The sequence below is a fragment of the Photinus pyralis genome, unplaced genomic scaffold (assembly GCF_008802855.1).
Source record: "Photinus pyralis isolate 1611_PpyrPB1 unplaced genomic scaffold, Ppyr1.3 Ppyr1.4_LG5, whole genome shotgun sequence".
Taxonomy (NCBI): Eukaryota; Metazoa; Arthropoda; class Insecta; order Coleoptera; family Lampyridae; genus Photinus; species Photinus pyralis.
Genome location: NW_022170596.1, coordinates 44,929,903 through 44,948,083, shown reverse-complemented (window position 1 = coordinate 44,948,083; position 18,181 = coordinate 44,929,903). Strand labels below are relative to the sequence as shown.

At 36.7% G+C, this 18,181-nt stretch overlaps 4 protein-coding genes across 5 annotated transcripts; 2 read left to right on the top strand and 2 right to left on the bottom strand.

The window, feature by feature from the left end:
• Positions 1 to 143: 143 nt before the first annotated feature.
• On the bottom strand, positions 144 to 5,328 carry LOC116171192 (serine/threonine-protein phosphatase 1 regulatory subunit 10-like). Its single transcript, XM_031487887.1, has 5 exons — positions 4,958 to 5,328; positions 4,640 to 4,737; positions 4,312 to 4,586; positions 3,169 to 4,236; positions 144 to 1,945 (listed from the first exon to the last, which is right to left on the bottom strand). Exons 1-5 carry the CDS (start codon positions 4,958 to 4,960, stop codon positions 489 to 491), a joined length of 2,901 nt encoding a protein of 966 aa, XP_031343747.1. The 5' UTR covers positions 4,961 to 5,328; the 3' UTR covers positions 144 to 488.
• Positions 5,329 to 8,151: 2,823 nt separating this feature from the next.
• LOC116171524 (28S ribosomal protein S18b, mitochondrial) lies at positions 8,152 to 8,783 on the top strand. The gene has a single exon (XM_031488403.1). It carries the CDS (start codon positions 8,201 to 8,203, stop codon positions 8,753 to 8,755), a length of 555 nt encoding a protein of 184 aa, XP_031344263.1. The 5' UTR covers positions 8,152 to 8,200; the 3' UTR covers positions 8,756 to 8,783.
• On the top strand, positions 8,728 to 10,210 carry LOC116171523 (pyridine nucleotide-disulfide oxidoreductase domain-containing protein 1). Its single transcript, XM_031488402.1, has one exon. The coding sequence runs from the start codon at positions 8,758 to 8,760 to the stop codon at positions 10,141 to 10,143; it is 1,386 nt and encodes a 461-aa protein (XP_031344262.1). The 5' UTR covers positions 8,728 to 8,757; the 3' UTR covers positions 10,144 to 10,210.
• Positions 10,211 to 14,139: 3,929 nt separating this feature from the next.
• Positions 14,140 to 17,242, bottom strand: LOC116172803 (kinesin-like protein KIF14). 2 transcript variants are annotated; one of them, XM_031490084.1, is made up of 3 exons: positions 16,930 to 17,071; positions 16,012 to 16,741; positions 14,140 to 15,141 (listed from the first exon to the last, which is right to left on the bottom strand). In XM_031490084.1, the coding sequence occupies exons 2-3, from the start codon at positions 16,627 to 16,629 to the stop codon at positions 14,212 to 14,214; spliced, it is 1,548 nt and encodes a 515-aa protein (XP_031345944.1). In that variant the 5' UTR covers positions 16,630 to 16,741; positions 16,930 to 17,071; the 3' UTR covers positions 14,140 to 14,211. The 2 variants fall into 2 exon arrangements, with proteins under 2 accessions (XP_031345944.1, XP_031345943.1); XM_031490083.1 differs by having other exon boundaries at positions 16,012 to 17,242.
• Between the last annotated feature and the right edge of the window lie 939 nt (positions 17,243 to 18,181).

Here is an 18,181-nt window from a genome sequence, read left to right as displayed (position 1 = left end):
AAAATAACTCCATATATTTACATTTTTTTCACAAATAGAGTGAAGGAAAACAATGGTAGAATGTTTAACAAAAAATACACAAAAATAGCAGACAATATCATGCTCAAGAGTCTACAAATTTATGTAATCAAAGTACAAATATCTCCCATTACTATCAATTTCATATTATTTAACAACCATATGTACAAAAAAAAATAAATTAAGATTCTATATTTACAATAACAACCTGGGAAACTCAATCACAACAGTGTAACAATGGGAAATGGTCTGCATATAGTAAGAAAAATGTCATTATTATTAAACTTGCTCCATGAGTACTTAAATGAAGAGCGATCATTTTTTACATATATACATATTTACCTATTTAAAGTAAAAAATTGTTAAAATAGATTTTATAATTGCACGTTTTTTAAAACAAAACGATTAAACGCAATAGTTTATAATAATTATCACATATCACATTGTATTAGTAGAAGTGGGCACCTCCTTTAATTGTTCGGGTGATAAAACTGGCAGTTTTCTCTATTTTTACAGAAGCCTTTGTTTCTGTAATGATGACAAATACGCCCACCTCCCCTGTTGCCTCTTCCATTATTCCAATTGTTTGGAGGAGGGCCATTCATCCGAAGCCACGGGCCATCTCCGCCTCTGCCACCTCTTCGAAAACCACCATGACCGCCTCTGTTAGAGTTGAAGTTATTTGGTGGAAACATTCCTTGGCCCTGCTGATTGAAAGGAGGCTGAAACCGGTGCTCGTTTTCATTAATCATGGGATTAAAGTTTTCTTGAGGAGGGATAAAGATGTTGGGGTTGATCTGTGCTTGATTCATTATTTCGGGGGGCATATTCCTTCCGATCATTTGCGGATTGTGCATGTTGGGCATGTTCCACTCTACCCCGCCCACCGGCATATTCTGTTGCAAGAATGGGGGACGTTGAAAGGGCTGTACGTTCGCAATATTTTGCATATTTTGAAAGTTGGCGGGCGCCGCCATGGGGAAATTTTGAAAAGGGGCCTGCACCGCCGGAAACATCTGCGGCAAATTATTTGGAATGGCCGGGAGAGGTGGGGAACCTTTCGGTTCGGGCCAAGGTGTCTCCCGGAAATCGCGATCGGGGTTGTCGGCTGCCTCAATGGGTATAATAACGGGGTCTTTAACTTGATGATTCTCAATGTCGGGTTCACCAGGGGACTCTGGTAACATTTTTTTATTAAAATACAATGATTGCAGTACACTTTTTTCACGAGCAAATTGAATGTCTTTTTCCGAACTTTTACAGCCCGGCTCCGCTAAGTGATCGGGTAAATCCACTTCGTAGGGAATTTTCCAAACGGTCTGAACGTCCATGACGTCCTCGTTTGGGAGTTTTCGCGATAACTGTAGAGCTTCGCGTTCGCTCCGGAGGTCCATTTTTGCCATGTCACCAAATGTTTTCGTTACATTTACGCGTTCGGTCTCGTCTAACTCAAAGTACTGTATGTCAACCAATTCTGTATCTGGCTTCCATTTGATCGACTTCTTCGGCCCTTTTCGCCGAACATACACCAACACCCCTTTCAGGCCATTGTGTGTTTTGGTTATTGGCTCGTCTTCTTGATCCTCCATGGCAGTATTATCGACGGGAGTAGGAACTCTGGCACTGTCAGTAACAGTAGAAATTTCGGGCGACGCACTTTCGTTTGCGCCAGTTGCCCCTTTTTCGGCCGTTTCCGTTTTGCGCTCTTCAGTTTCCAAAGTGTCTTGATAAAATTTGGGAGGGGAAAGATTTTTAAGCCCGATATTGGGAGGTGCACCATTTTGAGTTGTTGGGGAGTGGGGGGGTGACGTTCCACTTGAATCTTTTGAGACACTCGCGCGCCTCTTTCGTTTTTTGGGCTCTTTCTTTGTAGTAGCCGACGCCGTTAACGCGTCCATAAACATATCGCTTTCTTGCAGAACAGGCGCTGAAACAAAAATAAAATTAGTCATCCAACTATATTTATGTGAAACAAATTGAGTATCATATCAGTTTGGGCTTGGAATATTTGCACAAAAATGCATTTGGAATTGAAAGAGGCTTCTCAAATGCCTACTATTATAAATATATTAAAATCCTCAAAGATCTAAGAGCAGATAATAGCGTATATCAGTTCAAACTTGGAAATACCATTCAAGGTCATCAAAACTACATTGCTACTAATCCAGATGAAAAGTAAACAAAGGTAATTGTATGGTAAATTAATTTTCAAAAATCGCCTTGTAGAATCAAAGCCTATGAGGCTTAAAAGTGTATACAACTTATTATCACGCGGCGACTTAATAATTCCAATATAAGAATCGCCTATATTTATGAAAACTTTTTAGAATATTTTGCAACTTAAATTCATAAATGATAGTAAAAGCTGCTGCTATCCGCAAAAAGTAGGCGTTGCGTCGCAAAGACGTAACGTAATTTGCTCCAACCGCAGCAGATGTCATACGTGACGTCACAGACGCTCAGATACCAGTGACCACCAAACCGTGGAGCTTGTATGCTTTCGCATTTTCACAAACGGCAAGGTGAATGGAAAGTGCGAATCCAAACTAACACATGTATTAATTAAAACTACTTGTAAGGCTTATAACTGAGAAATTGTGAAAGATAACTTTCAAACCTTTAGTTAAACCTGCAAATTACATGTGCCGACAAACATGTGTAGTAGTTGGAACTTAATTTATTTATTGTAAAAATGAAAATACAATTGAATTTACATTTTTAACTTACCAAGTTGCCACTTTAGAGTCTCTTATCAAAATCTTTAATTCTGATTTTTATTAAATGAAATAACACTAGGCTACCTATGATCTTCTTGCTCCTCTCTTGCATTAATTTTCTTCTCAAACGCAAACACACATATGTCGGCTGCAAAATGTCTGTTGACTTTTTAACATTTTAAACATTGTTTCACTATGTACAAATCACCCTACCAATTCCAAATACATCATAAATACACTAAGAAGTTGGTCAAAAACTAAAGATATTATATTAAAGAAATGACCAACCTCTCAGGGGGAAATATACTACACAAATAGCGTACGGTGAATCCTTTAGAAATGTGCAAAAACATCCAGCCACAAAACCAGGAGGATACTCGACAAAGATCTGCAAATAAAAAAATTGTTAATATTAACAATCTTAAAAACTCACGTTTGGGTTTTGGTGGTATTAATTTAATAGCACCAGGCCTTTCAAGGGGCGGTTCCACTTTTGGTTTCTTTTCGGGAGGTACGGCGGAAATATCACGAATGGGCGATGGCCTCTTCAATGTGGGAATTACTGGTGGTGGTATCACAGTAGGAACGGAAGGTTTCTTGGTAGTCCTCGGTGGAGCAGGCTTTGCTTCTTCTTCCAGACCCGTTGAGCGCATCTTTGATTTGTAGACCTTTACAGTTTTCGGCCTTTCCTCATTGGTCTTGCGTACCTCTACTGACATGGTTCCTCTTTTTGGATCATCTTTTTTGCTTTCTTTAGATTTATCTTTATCATCGGACACTTTTTTAGGAATTTTTGGCAACTTTTGTACATTTTGAGGTTGTATTTTGCTTAGAGTATCTTTATCTTTTTCAGTCTGCTTTTCTTTGTTCTCTCTCTTCTCCTTCTCCCTATCTTTACTACTACTACTACTATTGCTAGAGCTTTTGCTACTGCTATTACTAACAGAGCCGTTGCTCCGATGCCTATTTTTACTTTTATCATCTTTATGCTTGTCCCTACTCTTAAGTTTATCTTTATCTTTACTACTACTAGAACTACTAGGCCTACTTTTATCCCTATGAGAACTTTTTGATTTCTCCCTACTATTAGAACTACTGCTGCTTTTGGAACTCGAACTGGACTTATGTCGGCTTTTATCGTGAGGCTTTTTCTTCTCGTCCTTCTTTTCTTTAACATCATCGTCATCCTTCATTTCAACCACTTCTACATTCTCCAAAACTTGAAAGTTGCTATCATTAGATCCAACCTTCGAAATAAGATGTTTTCCATCTTTAAGCGTCAACTTATAAAACGTCTGAGGCCCTGCACCCGAGTCCGATTCCTCATTTTCTCCCGTATTATCATCAGGGCTTGTGTGTTCCATTGAAACAGCTTCCTCTTCCACCGCGACTTCGGTAGATAGCTCTGCCGCTTTCTGCTGTGCCACATTTTCAGACTGTGTTTCGTCTTTCACAATCTTCAGCCATTTCTGAACCAGCTGGTTTGCCAATTCGTATACGCCTACAACAAAACGGTTGATTAATTGCAATTCATGCGTACAAAGAGAATTTGCGTAAAATATAGAAAAATGCTTACCCTCGAGATCCTCTTGTTTGGACAAAGTCTTCACAAACTTCGGAAGTGTGTTTGACTTCAAACGATCAACATTAACGGGTGTAATTAGTAGCAGCTCCAAAATCTCTTTGGCGAGGGCCCAATTCATGGAATAAATACCATCTTCCAACCACGTATGTATCAAAGCCCAACCATCGGCTGCCATAAATTGCTCTAGTAGAGTAGTTTCAGTATTCTTTAAAATTAACACGTACACACACTTGCTAACCAACTTTTTTGAGAATTTCTTCATCAAGCTATAAAATGGGGAGATTTAGCATAGATATTCACCAAAATAAAAGTCACTTACCTTGCCAGCCGTTGCACCTCATTTTTAGACAAAATGCCACCGGCGGGGGTTAACAATACTTGCAAGCAATTCAAAAGTTGAACAGGATCAATTCGGGGCTACAAAGAAATTAAAAATTAGAAAAGCTCGGAAATCTGTCAAATTTTTAGGCGTGGTGAGATCACGTGACCATTACAATATGGCGACGGTTCATAATTGATTAAATATGATGAGTCATACTAATAATCCCTTATTTAACTCGTTCTTAACATGATCAAAAAACATTCTATACTATTGCAAATGAAATTTTTATAATTACACGTTAATACTTATCCTTACCATTTTCGAACTTCTGATTATTACACTGAAGAAAAGATACAGTCCATAATAAGACAAAAAGTTTTTAAACAACGTAGCTTCTACTTATATACACAATTGGAATAATATTGACGATCAAAAAACCGTCCTAACGTCCATTTTCAACGTGAAAGGAAACCAACGCCCCGACCTCCATGACGACGTGGATTAATGATTGCGATTTTATACCGATTTCTCAGGATGAAATGACAAAATTCAATCTTCTAGTAAATACTACTAATGTAACATTGCGTAAAATCATAAATTGAACAATTAACAATAACAATTTTAAAAATTTCAGAATATTTTACACGAGAAGCAAGACAACGACCAAACTTCTATCATATGAAAGCGGAAATGTAGGAATGAGGAATGACGAAACGAACGTTGATTGGACGCGAGATTAGAGAATGGCGGAAATGCGTCATCGCGCATTCTCATTGAATCTCAAACACATTTTCACTTTACATAATTTTCATAAGCTCTAATTAGCGAATATCCATAATATCAATCGCCAAATAATTTAATTTTCTTTTAATTTGTTTTTAACTTAGATTTTCTATAATCTTGATTAGGGGAATTTCTAGAAATATATTTTTGTATACTGATTGCTGTAAATATACATAGAACACAACATACGTTCCAAGTAGGTATGAATAAACAAATACCTTAATAATATATTGAATAGCCTATAGCTGTACAAACCTCTATAAGGGAGTTTCATTTCAAAACACTGAATCCCATCTTATCTTTTTGAAAAAAACCTTGAAGTTCATCTAATCGAGAAGAATGAGGGAAATTCCAATGCTCTTGAGAAAAGGTTTATTGCTTTTCCAAGTCTAAAGCACGTCTATACTGAGTTTTGAATTGAATGGCTATTATATTTGAAACAATCGTGGACATATATTTTAAATACCTACCTACCTGCCTTAAACTCAGTTCAAGGTTCTATCTGAAGCCCTTCCACAGCAGTTTTTATGAGATGTCAACCCTTAGGTTCGTTTAACTCTTAAATGATGAAATGATGCTCTTAAATAACGTATTCTAAATGTTTTCCAGAATATTTTATAGGAAGTTTCCAGAGCATACAACGGCTTCTCACTGCAATCTAAAGCGCTTCAGGGCCAGGGCACTCTCCAAAAACCTTCTGTCTTGGAAAGGACACCCAGAAAAAGCACATATCGAACACCGAAAATCTTGTTTGGATAAATAAATGAAAAGGACGTTGACGTCCGAAAAGTGGTCTGAAATGCTCTGAAAAAGATATAAAAAGCTGCAAAAAGGACACAAATAGATGTGTTGATAGAAAATATTAGATGTGGTCTGAACATATTTCATAATACTCTTGTTCAGACTATTCGATCTTTAAGTTCTTCGAATTCGTCAGATTTGACACTTAAACTTTATTATTTCGACACTTCGGATTTATAAGGTTCTTCAACAGTTTATAGATTCTTCGGATTCTTCAAAATCTTCCATTTCTTCTATTCTGTACCTTCAGATGTTTCCAATTATTATTTTGTCAATTTTTCTGTTCCATCACGTGTTTCAAATCCATCAGGTGTATTAAGATCGGTAAGATTCTTCACATTTTTGAGTTTGTTGAAGTCTTCGTTTCATTGCAAATAGTTTTTTATCTTGGCCATAACAATTTCAGTTACAGAGAGTAAACCAGGCCCAGAGTGGTGCTTAAGCATCTATCGTTAATTAACTTACTCAAAAATGAAGAGCAAAAATAAAACGATTGTCACATGTGAACAATTGTTCATCTTGTCCTCAACAAGTGGCAAGACAATCGTTTTACTTAGAGTGGTGTTTATTTTAGATAGAACTGAATATGGGAAGTAGTCAATAGCGCGGAAGGGTCAAAATGCGCCTATCGTATATATCTCTCAGGGAGGCGTTAATGCGCGGAAATTGGTCATCTTCCTGATAAGAAGGAAGGGGGGGGGGGGGATTCATGGAAATGTATATGAAACAAAATAAACAGTAAACACTATAGGACCATATTTTATTATTTCGGAAGTTTTTGTGTACTATCGTTTAGCTTATTTACCCGACCCGTTGGAGTGGAAACTGAACTGAGGCATTAAGCTGGTTCGATCCGGTTTCAAGCTTGGATATTTAATATTTGTAAGTGTATAGTGGGTTCGACTGATGACGCAGCCTTGGTTGAAAACCCGCCCACTTGAAAATAAAGACAAAATAAAATTAAATTAATGAAAGGAAGTTTGCTGCATGATTTTGGTCACCTAAAATGGAAAAGAAGTACTGTACAATTTTTTGTAAGGTTAGTTATGCCGAACTCGCCTTTGGGCTCCCTCGACATTTGTATACTTCTTCTGCCGAACATTACCGAGCGAGCCAAAGACGAGTTCGCGGCACAACCCTCATTCAGCGTGGTCTACCTTGTTTGTACCATTATGAGTAGGTTTAATTATATTTATACTATGTCCAATTTGCTCAGGTGCGAAGCGCAAACTTAAGGTCGGATGTCGGAAACAGAATTCGATAGTCTCTATTCATTGCTGAGCAACATTAAGTTAATGGGGAAAGTTACACCCTCAAAACGGAATGCGTGATGACTGTCAAATTTGAGCCTGTTTGGGTATTAAGTATATAGAACGGAACTCAAATAAAGGAAATTTGAAATCCCTTGGTAACCACCTTAAGGTGGGTTCATAGTTCTCCGTTCATCCGTTGCGTTGATCCGTCAAACGAATAGAAAATTTTGTTAAGGTTCATAGCAATCCGTCCACATTGTACATTTGCAACGTATAACCATAACCTAAATTTTATTTTGTACTGTACCCTCCGTGATTTTCAGTATGTAAAAATGGTACGAAAGTAAGAATACGTTGCTATCTGATTATTACCGTGAAGAACGAATAGGCGAACGCTGTTAACGTACCAAACATAACCTCACTCTTGTTAAAAACGGACCAACGGAAACGTAAATGTTCAACTTCAACCAACTTTTCCTTCGTAAACGGACGACGTACGATTTAAAAATTTGCTGTCTTCTGATTGGCTAACGGACAAACGGAAACGTATGAACGGAGAGCTATGAACTTACCTTTAGGATCAAACTACGTACCGCTGTTTTAGATACACCCTGTATAAGTTATCTACTTCCTGAATATGACGATTTGGTAACATTTGGGGAAATTTTAGTGAAACTAGTTACTTTTTTAAGATTTGAGGTTATATTACCATTCGATAAATATGCTTTTATCCAGAATTTTGCATAATGTTGCATCAAAAGGTCTTATAACTAGACCGTTTCACACAACTTTACTTCTGCGAAAAATCGAAGTGGAGGAACCAAAACTAGAAGTACGAGACGTTACAAAGGATCGAACAGAAGTTATACCTGTGGAAACCAGTATTCGCTATCTTCAAAGTGCTGCTTACAAACAAACGTATTCGGGAAAGCCTGTGTGGGTCTTATACCGAAGAAACCATAAAGGAGGTATCCCCCCGAGGAAAACCAGACGTACGTGCATAAGAGGTGGTCAAATAGCTACTGGCAATCCCTGCCCGATTTGTCGGGATGAATATTTGGTATTACACGAGAATAACACCGAGTTGTTGAACCAGTTTATTTGTCCACACACGGGAAGTATTTTGAGTTATACGAAAACCGGGTTGTGCCAGAAGAAACATGAAGAGCTAATTGTTATGATTGAACGAGCTTGGGATCGCGGGTTGCTCACATTTGACATGCCTATACGAAAATACGACTACTCAGAATACTACAAACCAAGTGAAAATAATTAGAAATGAGTGCTAACTTTGTTGTGATTGGGGGCGGAATTGCGGGTGTTAGCTGTGCAGAAATGCTGTCATTCTTTGAACCTGACTCTCAAATAATTTTAGTTAGTGAATCATCGTTAATTAAAACTGTTACAAACATACAAGCTCTCACCAAAACCATCACAAACTTTGATGTCGTAGAGAAAGAAGCACAGTCTCTTACAGATACCCATCCAAACATAACTGTAATCCTCGACAGCGTTATAAAAATTAATACTGTCAATAATGCTGTTGAAACAAAGTCATGTAAAGTTTTAAAGTACGATTACTTATGCATTTGTACTGGAGGACGGCCTAAGCTTATCCCTCAAGCATTGGATAACAAGTACGTTGTTGGGATTAGGGATACTGATTCCGTGGACGAGTTTGTTGAAAAGTTGAGCAAAACAACAAAAATTGTTATAGTAGGCAACGGTGGCATTGCATCTGAGATTATTCACAAGATCCGTAACGTGGAAGTGCATTGGGTTATAAAAGATAAACACATTACAGCAACCTTTGTCGATCCCGGTGCCGCCACATTTTTCCAGGATTCTCTGAATCAGACAACTCCGGAATCTTCGGCTAAGCAAATGAGGTACAAAGAAGACGGTCCGAAGTCAGGGGCGGCGTTAGGTCCGAACTGGTATCAAAATTTAGAAATTTACGGTGCTTTGTCCAAATCATTGCCTGATAACATAAAAATACATTACGAATCTGAAATTATAGACCTTACGTGTGATTTGTCAAATCCACATCCAGTGAAAGTGACTTTGTCAAATGGACTTGTAATCGATAGTGATTTAGTGGTGTCAGCAACTGGTGTTGTTCCACATCATGAATTTGAAGTCGTTGGTTCCAACCTTGCTTTCTCAGAAGATCGTGGGATTGTGGTTAACGAATTCCTTCAAACTACCGTTGCAAATATCTATGCCGCAGGCGATGTTTGTTCACCAACGTGGCAGTATGCGAAGCATTGGTTTCCCATGAAATTATGGACTCAAGCTCGTCAAATGGGTTGTTACGCCGCAAGAAGTATGTGTGCTAATCTTAACAAGGAAGAGATTTTGCAGGACTTTTGTTTTGAAATATTTACGCATTCTACAAAATTATTTGGTTACAAAGTTATTCTTTTGGGTCTGTATAATGGGCAGAAATTAGGTCAGGATTATGAGATTTTACTGCGTATGACCAAGGGTCATGAATACATTAAATTTGTCATACAAGAAGGTAAATTACATGGTGCCATATTGATAGGTGAAACCGATTTGGAAGAAACATGTGAAAATTTGATTTTAAACCAAATTGATATATCTCCTTACGGCACTGACATTTTAAATCCTGATATAGATATAGAGGATTACTTTGATTGAATTGTAGATTATAAGTAATGCTATAACTTTATTTTTGTTGGTAAAATAAATGAGATGGTTGAGAGCATTTTATGTTGTTTTTTATTTAGGTAAGACTAGTAGGTAAGTAGGTAATAATGGAGAAATTCCATATTTCATGAAACAAAAATAAAATTATATTTGATTTGGGTCTGTTTCCTAAGCAGAGATATGGATACGAACATTCACAAATTTACTTTGCAATATTCACCCAAGTCGGCTATGGAACAAAAGAAACACAGTGGTATGCAAAAAACTATACTCTGGCGGCGGAGATTTCTTTTATTATTATTTTATATTTCTCTTATTTATATTTATTTTGAATGATATTTAGGTATTTGTTGCTCATAATTTAAAAATTTATATTGAGTGTTAATTTTAATTATTAAATATGATTTTAATTATCACTTGTTATGTGTTTTTTGTTTCAAAGCCAACTTGGATGCATATAAATATTGCAATTTAAAATTGTGAATGTGCTTATTTTCGCCATATCTTTGCTTTGGAAATAGATATCAAAATGCGGTTTTCACTGATATTTTCACTTTTTCATCTTATTTGATAATATAATAATTTTATCGTTCCATTTAAAACTTTCAAGAAATCCTATAACAGTTTAATTTAAATGCCAAACCCTGTACATTTTCAGAATGACTGCACTGTCAAGTAAAAATAATTTTAGGAAAGGAGCATAAGTACTTAGGTACCTATCGAAATTTTCACAGTAAAACCGCGAGCGTACTTCCTCAAACTTCGCGTCCTTCTCCGCTGCATTGAGTTCACACGCTGTAACTGGGAAACGAGAGGGTTTTTGTGTTACCTTTGCCATTCTATGTTGTTTCCGACAAACCATCGGGGGCCTATAACACAAACTATACAATTGTAACAAGTCTACAAGTTACAAGTAATCTGCCTGTAACCTTTGAATATTTTTATATTCAAAGCTGTTACCAAAGAGTACCCTCTTTGCTGTAACTATAACTACAAGTCCTATAATAAATTTCGGTATATGCAAATGAGTTGTGTTATGAAAAAGCTACAAGTGTGAAATATATTCTAACAATTGTAGGACTTGTACGGGTTGTGTTATAGGCCCCAGGTTGCTTACCGATGGACGAGGATTTCGAGGATCTGTCGAACAATTCTGGGTCACTGATAAAATTTTATTAATATCAAGGGCACTAGAGGAACAGTTTTCCGTAATTTTTTTGAAAACATATTGAAGGACTAGCTCCTTCAAGGATCGATTGATGAAAATTCGCGTGAGGAGGGTTAGGGCGAGGTGAAGCAAATTTTTTAATGAGACTGCGAGATCGCGGATGGACCATCCATAGGAGATGGGTGTAATTTCGATCCAAAGGATGCTTATACGACATCAGGAAAATATATAAAAAATATTGAAAACCTAGCTGAAGACGATATTGTTTTCTAAATTTGCAAAAACGGTGGCCACATATGTAGAGTATGTGAAAAAAAAGATAATCGCTCGAACGCTTTTCCTTCCGTGGCACGCTCGCTTTCGTGTTTTTCAACATAAAAAATTCGTAAATCGCCGCAAAAGGAGGTCGCTGCCGATAAGGGAAATAGGCAGGGCCTGGAGCAGAAGATATGCAACGCAGAATAAAAAGTACGCCACGCTACAATTTTTCCGTGTTCTGTGATATCATTGAATAAGTAATTCAATGGTGAATATTCAAAGTAGGTATGAGCCGGTACTTCCGGAATCCATGGACGCACTTCTCGCGGTGGCCCCGGAAGGCAGGAGGACACATGCGCGCATGAGGTTGTTTTTTCGTATAGTCGAAAGTTTGAAAATGTTTAGCGGGCGCAGGAGAGGATATACGAAAAAACCTCATATGCCACATAAAGCTGAAAAGATATAAATGTAAAACTCAAAATGTGCAGATGTAATGAACGTTTCGTTTCTTACTTTGGATGTTTTTGGCCACCATATGCCCAACGAAAATACTATGCGATGCGAAGTTGATGAGTTGCTGTCGAGTCACCCTTGGAATTTTTGTTTACACTTGAACTTCCAAAGGCCACTCGACAGTAACTCATACATATACAGTAGTTAGATGTTTTCATGAAACATCAATTAATAAAATATTGAATTGTAGACCGCAATACCTAATTAAGGATGAAAAATGTGTAAACAAATATATTAAACGATCTCCCGACTCCTGGGGGTGTGACTATAGCATCCGCAAAACAAAAATTTGAACCTGGTGTTAGATGTTTGCTTTTATTGCACATTTCTACTTAAAAACTGTTCACGAATTATCCCTTATTGGTTCCTCTAAAAATAGAAATGAAAACCTAAGAGTGAAAATCAACATGTTTAAAAGTAAAAATCATTAGCATGAATCATTAATATTTGCAGTAGGTGTGTATATTCACAATGATTTTTACAATCAAATTTACATTACAATTTTCCAATCATCCAAAAAATAATAAGTACTTTATGAATCAACTCCACAAAATAATAATAATTAATTTTTATTCATACCTTGAACTTGAGCGTTGTGGGATAAGTCATTACAAAACAAAATACAAGTAAAAACGAATAACAAAAGAATTGAACATACACGTAGATGCGAATTTGTTTATAAATGTGTCATCTAAAATATTCCTTTAGGGAATAGTAACTTGTTTCAATTAGCAGCTTTGTCACCGCGTTTTTAAAATGAGAAGCACATAGAATGATTTTAATGTCTCTAGGCAATTTGATGTACACTTATATACCTATAAGCATTATTTTTTGCCGCCAACGGCCAAGGTGTATATTTATGGGCCGGTGGCAATAGACGATCGCTCCACCTTAGAGCATATTTGTCCTGCTTATTGTTGGAGAGGTGAATTTGAAAATGTGTTGCATAAGTATGGCGGGAGTTGCATAAAGTGGCAGAACCAATTTTTACATTCGTTAAAATACAAATTAAATAAAACATAAATAAAAGAGAAAGCTCTGGACTATGACAAGTAGAAAATAGGGTAGGCCTACTATGTGAGCGCGGGACCTCCCTGGATAATTTGTGCCCACTCTTCCTGTGTATGGAATTCCCTTTTAATGAAAGGGATATTAGATAAATATAAATAGCAACAATTTGGGGTATGCACATGATATCCCATGTATGAGCTATACAAGGTCTAGCTCTATAGAGAATATAAGTACATCAATTAAAGAAAAAAAACATAATTTTCTACTGACAATTCAACTCATGTATAAAAAATCGCATAAGCCGCAGTGCAATTGTCACTTTGACGGCGGCAAAAGTTACCTGCAACTTTTCCAGCGACAAATGCACGAGTGGTTTTTTCACTTATTCATTTTCGAACCAAATATCGTATTATCCTGTCCCATATGACTAGATGACGTCTGTCAATAATTGATTAGTTTGGTGAATTTCTTGTTCGTTAAATTGTCCTGCCGAATTACACTCGAGGTTTGTATTTAAACCGAGTAAATTTGTGTTGTTGTAATTCAAATCTGTTGCCTTTTAGCAATTGAACTCTAAAAACTGTCAACCTAAAAATGCTCCACCTTCGGTGTCGCATTTTTATTAGTTGACAGTTTTTCTCGTCTAATTGCTAGGCAACAGATTTTCATTACCTAAACAACCCAAATTTACTCGCTAAAATACAAACCTCTTGTGCAATTATAAGTGAAAAAATAGCTCACACATGCTGTTGCACAATGGGATGAGTGGATTATTGTTATATGATAAAATGTGCGAATATATTTTTGAAAATCTGTACAGACATCAGAAAAAAAATCGTTTTTGCTAGAGATCTAGTTATGGGCACTATGTGTTCCGAGATCTCCTCGAGACATCCTTATTTTGCATACATCAGTGTGTCGGATTATCAAGATTGTACTGTAATATGAAATGTCCTTTATGCAATTGTAAATTTACTTTGCCGCGTGATATAATTTTATTGACGTGATGGTCTCCATATCATGAATTACTAATCATATTCAAAGCCATTCGTTTATGAAAAAAATTATAAAAACATTCAAAATAAAACATGCAACAACAATTTTCAACATTATAATCTAAAAGTTACACCTTTTTTAGATTTGTTCACAGAAACGCTATTACACAAAGCAGTTTCCAACGCTTGTGCAGATTTCACAAATTTAGCAAAAGCCAAACGCACTTTCTCTTCTTTGTTAATGTGCGGCTGTAAAACTTTTGCCGCAGCATAAATATCATTCATAACGGAATTAATTTCTAATTCCGAAATAGGCGGATTATCCCACTTTAAATTATTGAAAAAATGTTCCGCATCCTCACGGTTAAGAACATTCTGCACTTCCCCTACAGTACAACTGGCACTATTAAGAGTACTATTGTCAAAAATATTTACGTAATTTCCACATTTATTTAAACTAACTTCATAATCACACCCTGATGTATTTAACTGCAACTGTAAATTTCGTATCAACTCTTGCTTTCTAGATGGAGAGGTCAGTAAATTTTCGACTTCCTCCAAAAAATTTGTTCGATAAGGTGATAAGTTTACATTGCCATTTAAATTGGACATCACTCTAACACGTGATTCCAACTCTTCCTTTTCCTTCGCCACTTCCGCCAGCTGCTCCATTTGCTGCAGCTCATTTTGTTTGTATCGATTTTCCCAATTCTTTTGCGCTATTTCTAACTCATTTTCTTTCTCTGATAATTTGTGTCGTAGATCTTCTAGTTCTTGTAAACACTCACCAGAATTGTCACTTTGTATGCTACATGACGATAAAGAGTCGCATTCGTATTGGTGACGCAATGTTTGCAATCTCTTCACTTCTGTTCGCAGTTCCCTTATCAGACGATCGTGTGGATCTTCGTTAATATGAGCCCTATTTACAATAGATCTCGCCTGGCATGCGTAACGTAATGTGGCCAAGGTTTCATCGACGTGAACGTGAGAGGGCGTTATTGTAGCCAACATTGATGTGAACGAGTTCCCTCCGATACTTTCCTGCAATTACAGATGTAGTTAAAGAATAGAATAGTGAGACAACCTTATAGAGAAAGGGATATTTCCTAGCTCTGTGTGTGATGAATCACTTATGCAGAGCAACAATTTCCTGTAACCGTAAGTTATGAACCGAATTGCATGAAATTCAATATGCGTATAGCTTTAGCCATATAAAACGCAATTCCAAAAATTGAGCCTAATCGATCAACATTCACAATGCCCTTTTCGCATCTTGATCATTTATAAATCGAATTGCAAACTTTTATATTTATGAAGATATTTAAATAAAGTTTGATACATAGCCACTTGGAATAAAACCAAATTTAACGCCAGTTTCAAAATTTCGTTTTGCGCATGCGCAGTACCAACTCTTATTTATGGAGGGATTTAAATGAAATTTGATACATAGTCCCTTGGCATAAAGGAAAATCAAACTCCAGTTTCAAAATTTGGTTTTGCGCATGCGCAGTGCCAACTCTCTTATTTATGGAGGCATTCAAATGAAATTTGATACATAGCCACTTGGAATAAAAGCAAATGTAGCGTCATTTTCCAAATTTGGTTTTGTGTAGGATGTGCACAAATTTCATACATATACACTTTAAATAAAAGCAAAACTAACATCAGGTTTAAAATTTGGTTTTGCACATGCTATAGCCATCTATAGCCTATAGCCATACCCAGGAGCTCATTTTCTATATTTGTTTAGTTTCGAGTTTAGTTTATTACTTTGAAGATTTAGGTTTTTTAGACAAGGGAGAAAGACAAAAAAATGTGCTCTTCTCCAGCAATCTAGATAACTTGAAAACTAAACACATATTATGTGTTGTCTGGATAAAGGGTGTTAGTATTAAACGTTAAATAACTTACCCGTAACAGCCACGTGAGAACAGATTCCCTGTAAGGCACAAACTGGGTACCTTTCCTCTGATCTGCGAGTGCACAAATGACCTTGCCAAGGGTGAGTAGAGATTTATTTATGAAGATACCTTGCTTATGTTTATCGTCATGGTTGCTCACACCACCCAGTCTTTCGCTTCCAGCTAAATCGACTAAACTAACCTTGCTGCGTCTCGTTAAATTCGCTTCACTATTACCATCGGACAATGATAATTCAATCGAAAAAATACTATGCGAACGTGAGGACTTCTCATTCATTACTGTAGCTGCTGTTGCCCGATTTTTGTTTCCTAACAGTAACCAAGACTTCAACTCTTCGTATGATTTAACAGTATGTGTGCTTAAATTAACAACGTAAGGACCCCAAACTGGATGCTCACGGACCTTTAAAGGTACTCTTACATTATTGGTCGAGTGTAGTAACAAATCGTGAATTTTTTCATTGTAAATTTCGAAATAACTAACATCGACTGTTGCTGTAGAATGGCAACTGAGATCACTTACTTTCTCGAACAATCTTTTACAAAACCGTGGAATAATACCGACAGATTCATTGTAGTCTACCACCTGCGAGTCTTTGCCCATCATACTGTAACTTTTTCCGGTGCCGGTTTGTCCATATGCAAATAAGCATGCGTTGTAACCTTGGAAGGCGGTTTCAAGTAAAGGCTCGCCGATATCCGAAAAAACATCTTCCTGACTAGAATAACTTGTATCAGTGGCATCACACGACAAGAACACGTGATCGTAAGGAAATGTGTATGCGAGTTTTGTGACAGAGGAGCCTAGTGAACTTGAATTGATTGTGATTTTGTTATCATTAACGTTTATGATGTTAGTCGAACCTATAACACTTAATTCACGAGTATTCATCGGGCGTATACGTACAGCTACGGTTAGGTTTCTCAATTCGTCACATTTGTTCTCGCTAGCAGCAATTTTCGAGGGTCCCGGTGTCTCTACAGTTACTTTTGTGTAACATTCCGGGGTTTCAGAAGGCACTTTGGTAATCACCCTTTTATGTAACCTCTTGGGAGTTGTAAGGTGATTCTTTGGCGTATTTAACGATGAGAGCATTCTGTCGATATCAATAAAAGGAGTGTCAATTGAATGTAGTTATTTAAACTATTCCTTTCTTTTAATTTAATTTAAATGTTCGAATAAGCTGTCAGTTATTTTCCGTTACTTGTTTATCTTTCAAAAATTGTGGCTCACATACCGGTAATGGATGCATTTCATTCATCATTTGTCATACTTTTACACTGCGTTTCACAATTATTGTCAAATTTTAACTTACCTTAAAAACCTGTTATATTCACTTTTGGAGAAATATGAGATACGTCATGATGTATTTCTCTTCGTCATGTTGGTGTTGGATAAATTAATTTTATAACTGGTTTCTTAACGACGATTTTCGCCGCATTATGGTTCCTAAGGCTTAACCTTATACGAAGCTGTTCAATAACTCCCTAAGTGCCCCAGACACGAATCAGATCAATAAACGAATAATCAGTGTGAATTGATGGGGTGGCAAACCCAACATACGACGCACTAACCCGCAGAAACCAGGGGTTGGAACCCATATGAATTATAGGTTATTTTTTAAGGGTTCCGATTCTGGCTTTAGTAATTTTTGTTCCGATTCCAGTATTTTTTTTCAGGTGCTAAAGTAAACAAATATATGATAGGAATACACAAAATTCAAATACAAACATAAACATATTTTTGCCATATTTAGAATACATTTTATCCGAATCTGAAAATTATAGCTTATGACACTGAAATTGCATTCCTCTTTCCTGAAATTGCCCAGTTGTGATTCCTGGAAACAAAGCATTACGAAAAGTTGTTATTTAGTAACTGTGATTCCATGAGGTCGCATCTTGCTCTCCTAATCACCTGTAAAACCTTTTTTCAGATAAGTACATCGCAGTTATGACGAACCATATCCGGAAGTCGCGAACCAATTGTGCCTTTTGGTTTTCCTTTATACAAAAAAATTAACGCGGTATACCTAATTACCAAAATGAATTTTAATGAAGGCAAGAAAATGGAACATCCAGCGTTGATTTACAAATCAAAATCTGTAGACGATGACGGCGACCATAGTCGGCGGAACTGGAGTTCCAGAAGCTTCTGG

Bases quoted from the DNA above. Each gene is read 5' to 3' on its own strand.
- LOC116171192 (XM_031487887.1), bottom strand. The intron at 4,237-4,311 runs GTAAGCATTTTT...GTTTTGTTGTAG, and splicing joins CAAACAAGAGGATCTCGAGG to GCGTATACGAATTGGCAAAC. The intron at 1,946-3,168 runs GTGAGTTTTTAA...TTTTTGTTTCAG, and splicing joins AATACCACCAAAACCCAAAC to CGCCTGTTCTGCAAGAAAGC.
- LOC116171524 (XM_031488403.1), top strand. From the start codon at position 8,201: ATGCTTTTATCCAGAATTTTGCATAATGTTGCATCAAAAGGTCTTATA.
- LOC116171523 (XM_031488402.1), top strand. From the start codon at position 8,758: ATGAGTGCTAACTTTGTTGTGATTGGGGGCGGAATTGCGGGTGTTAGC.
- LOC116172803 (XM_031490083.1), bottom strand. From the start codon at position 17,118: ATGCTCTCATCGTTAAATACGCCAAAGAATCACCTTACAACTCCCAAG. The intron at 15,142-16,011 runs GTAAGTTATTTA...CTGTAATTGCAG, and splicing joins TTCTCACGTGGCTGTTACGG to GAAAGTATCGGAGGGAACTC.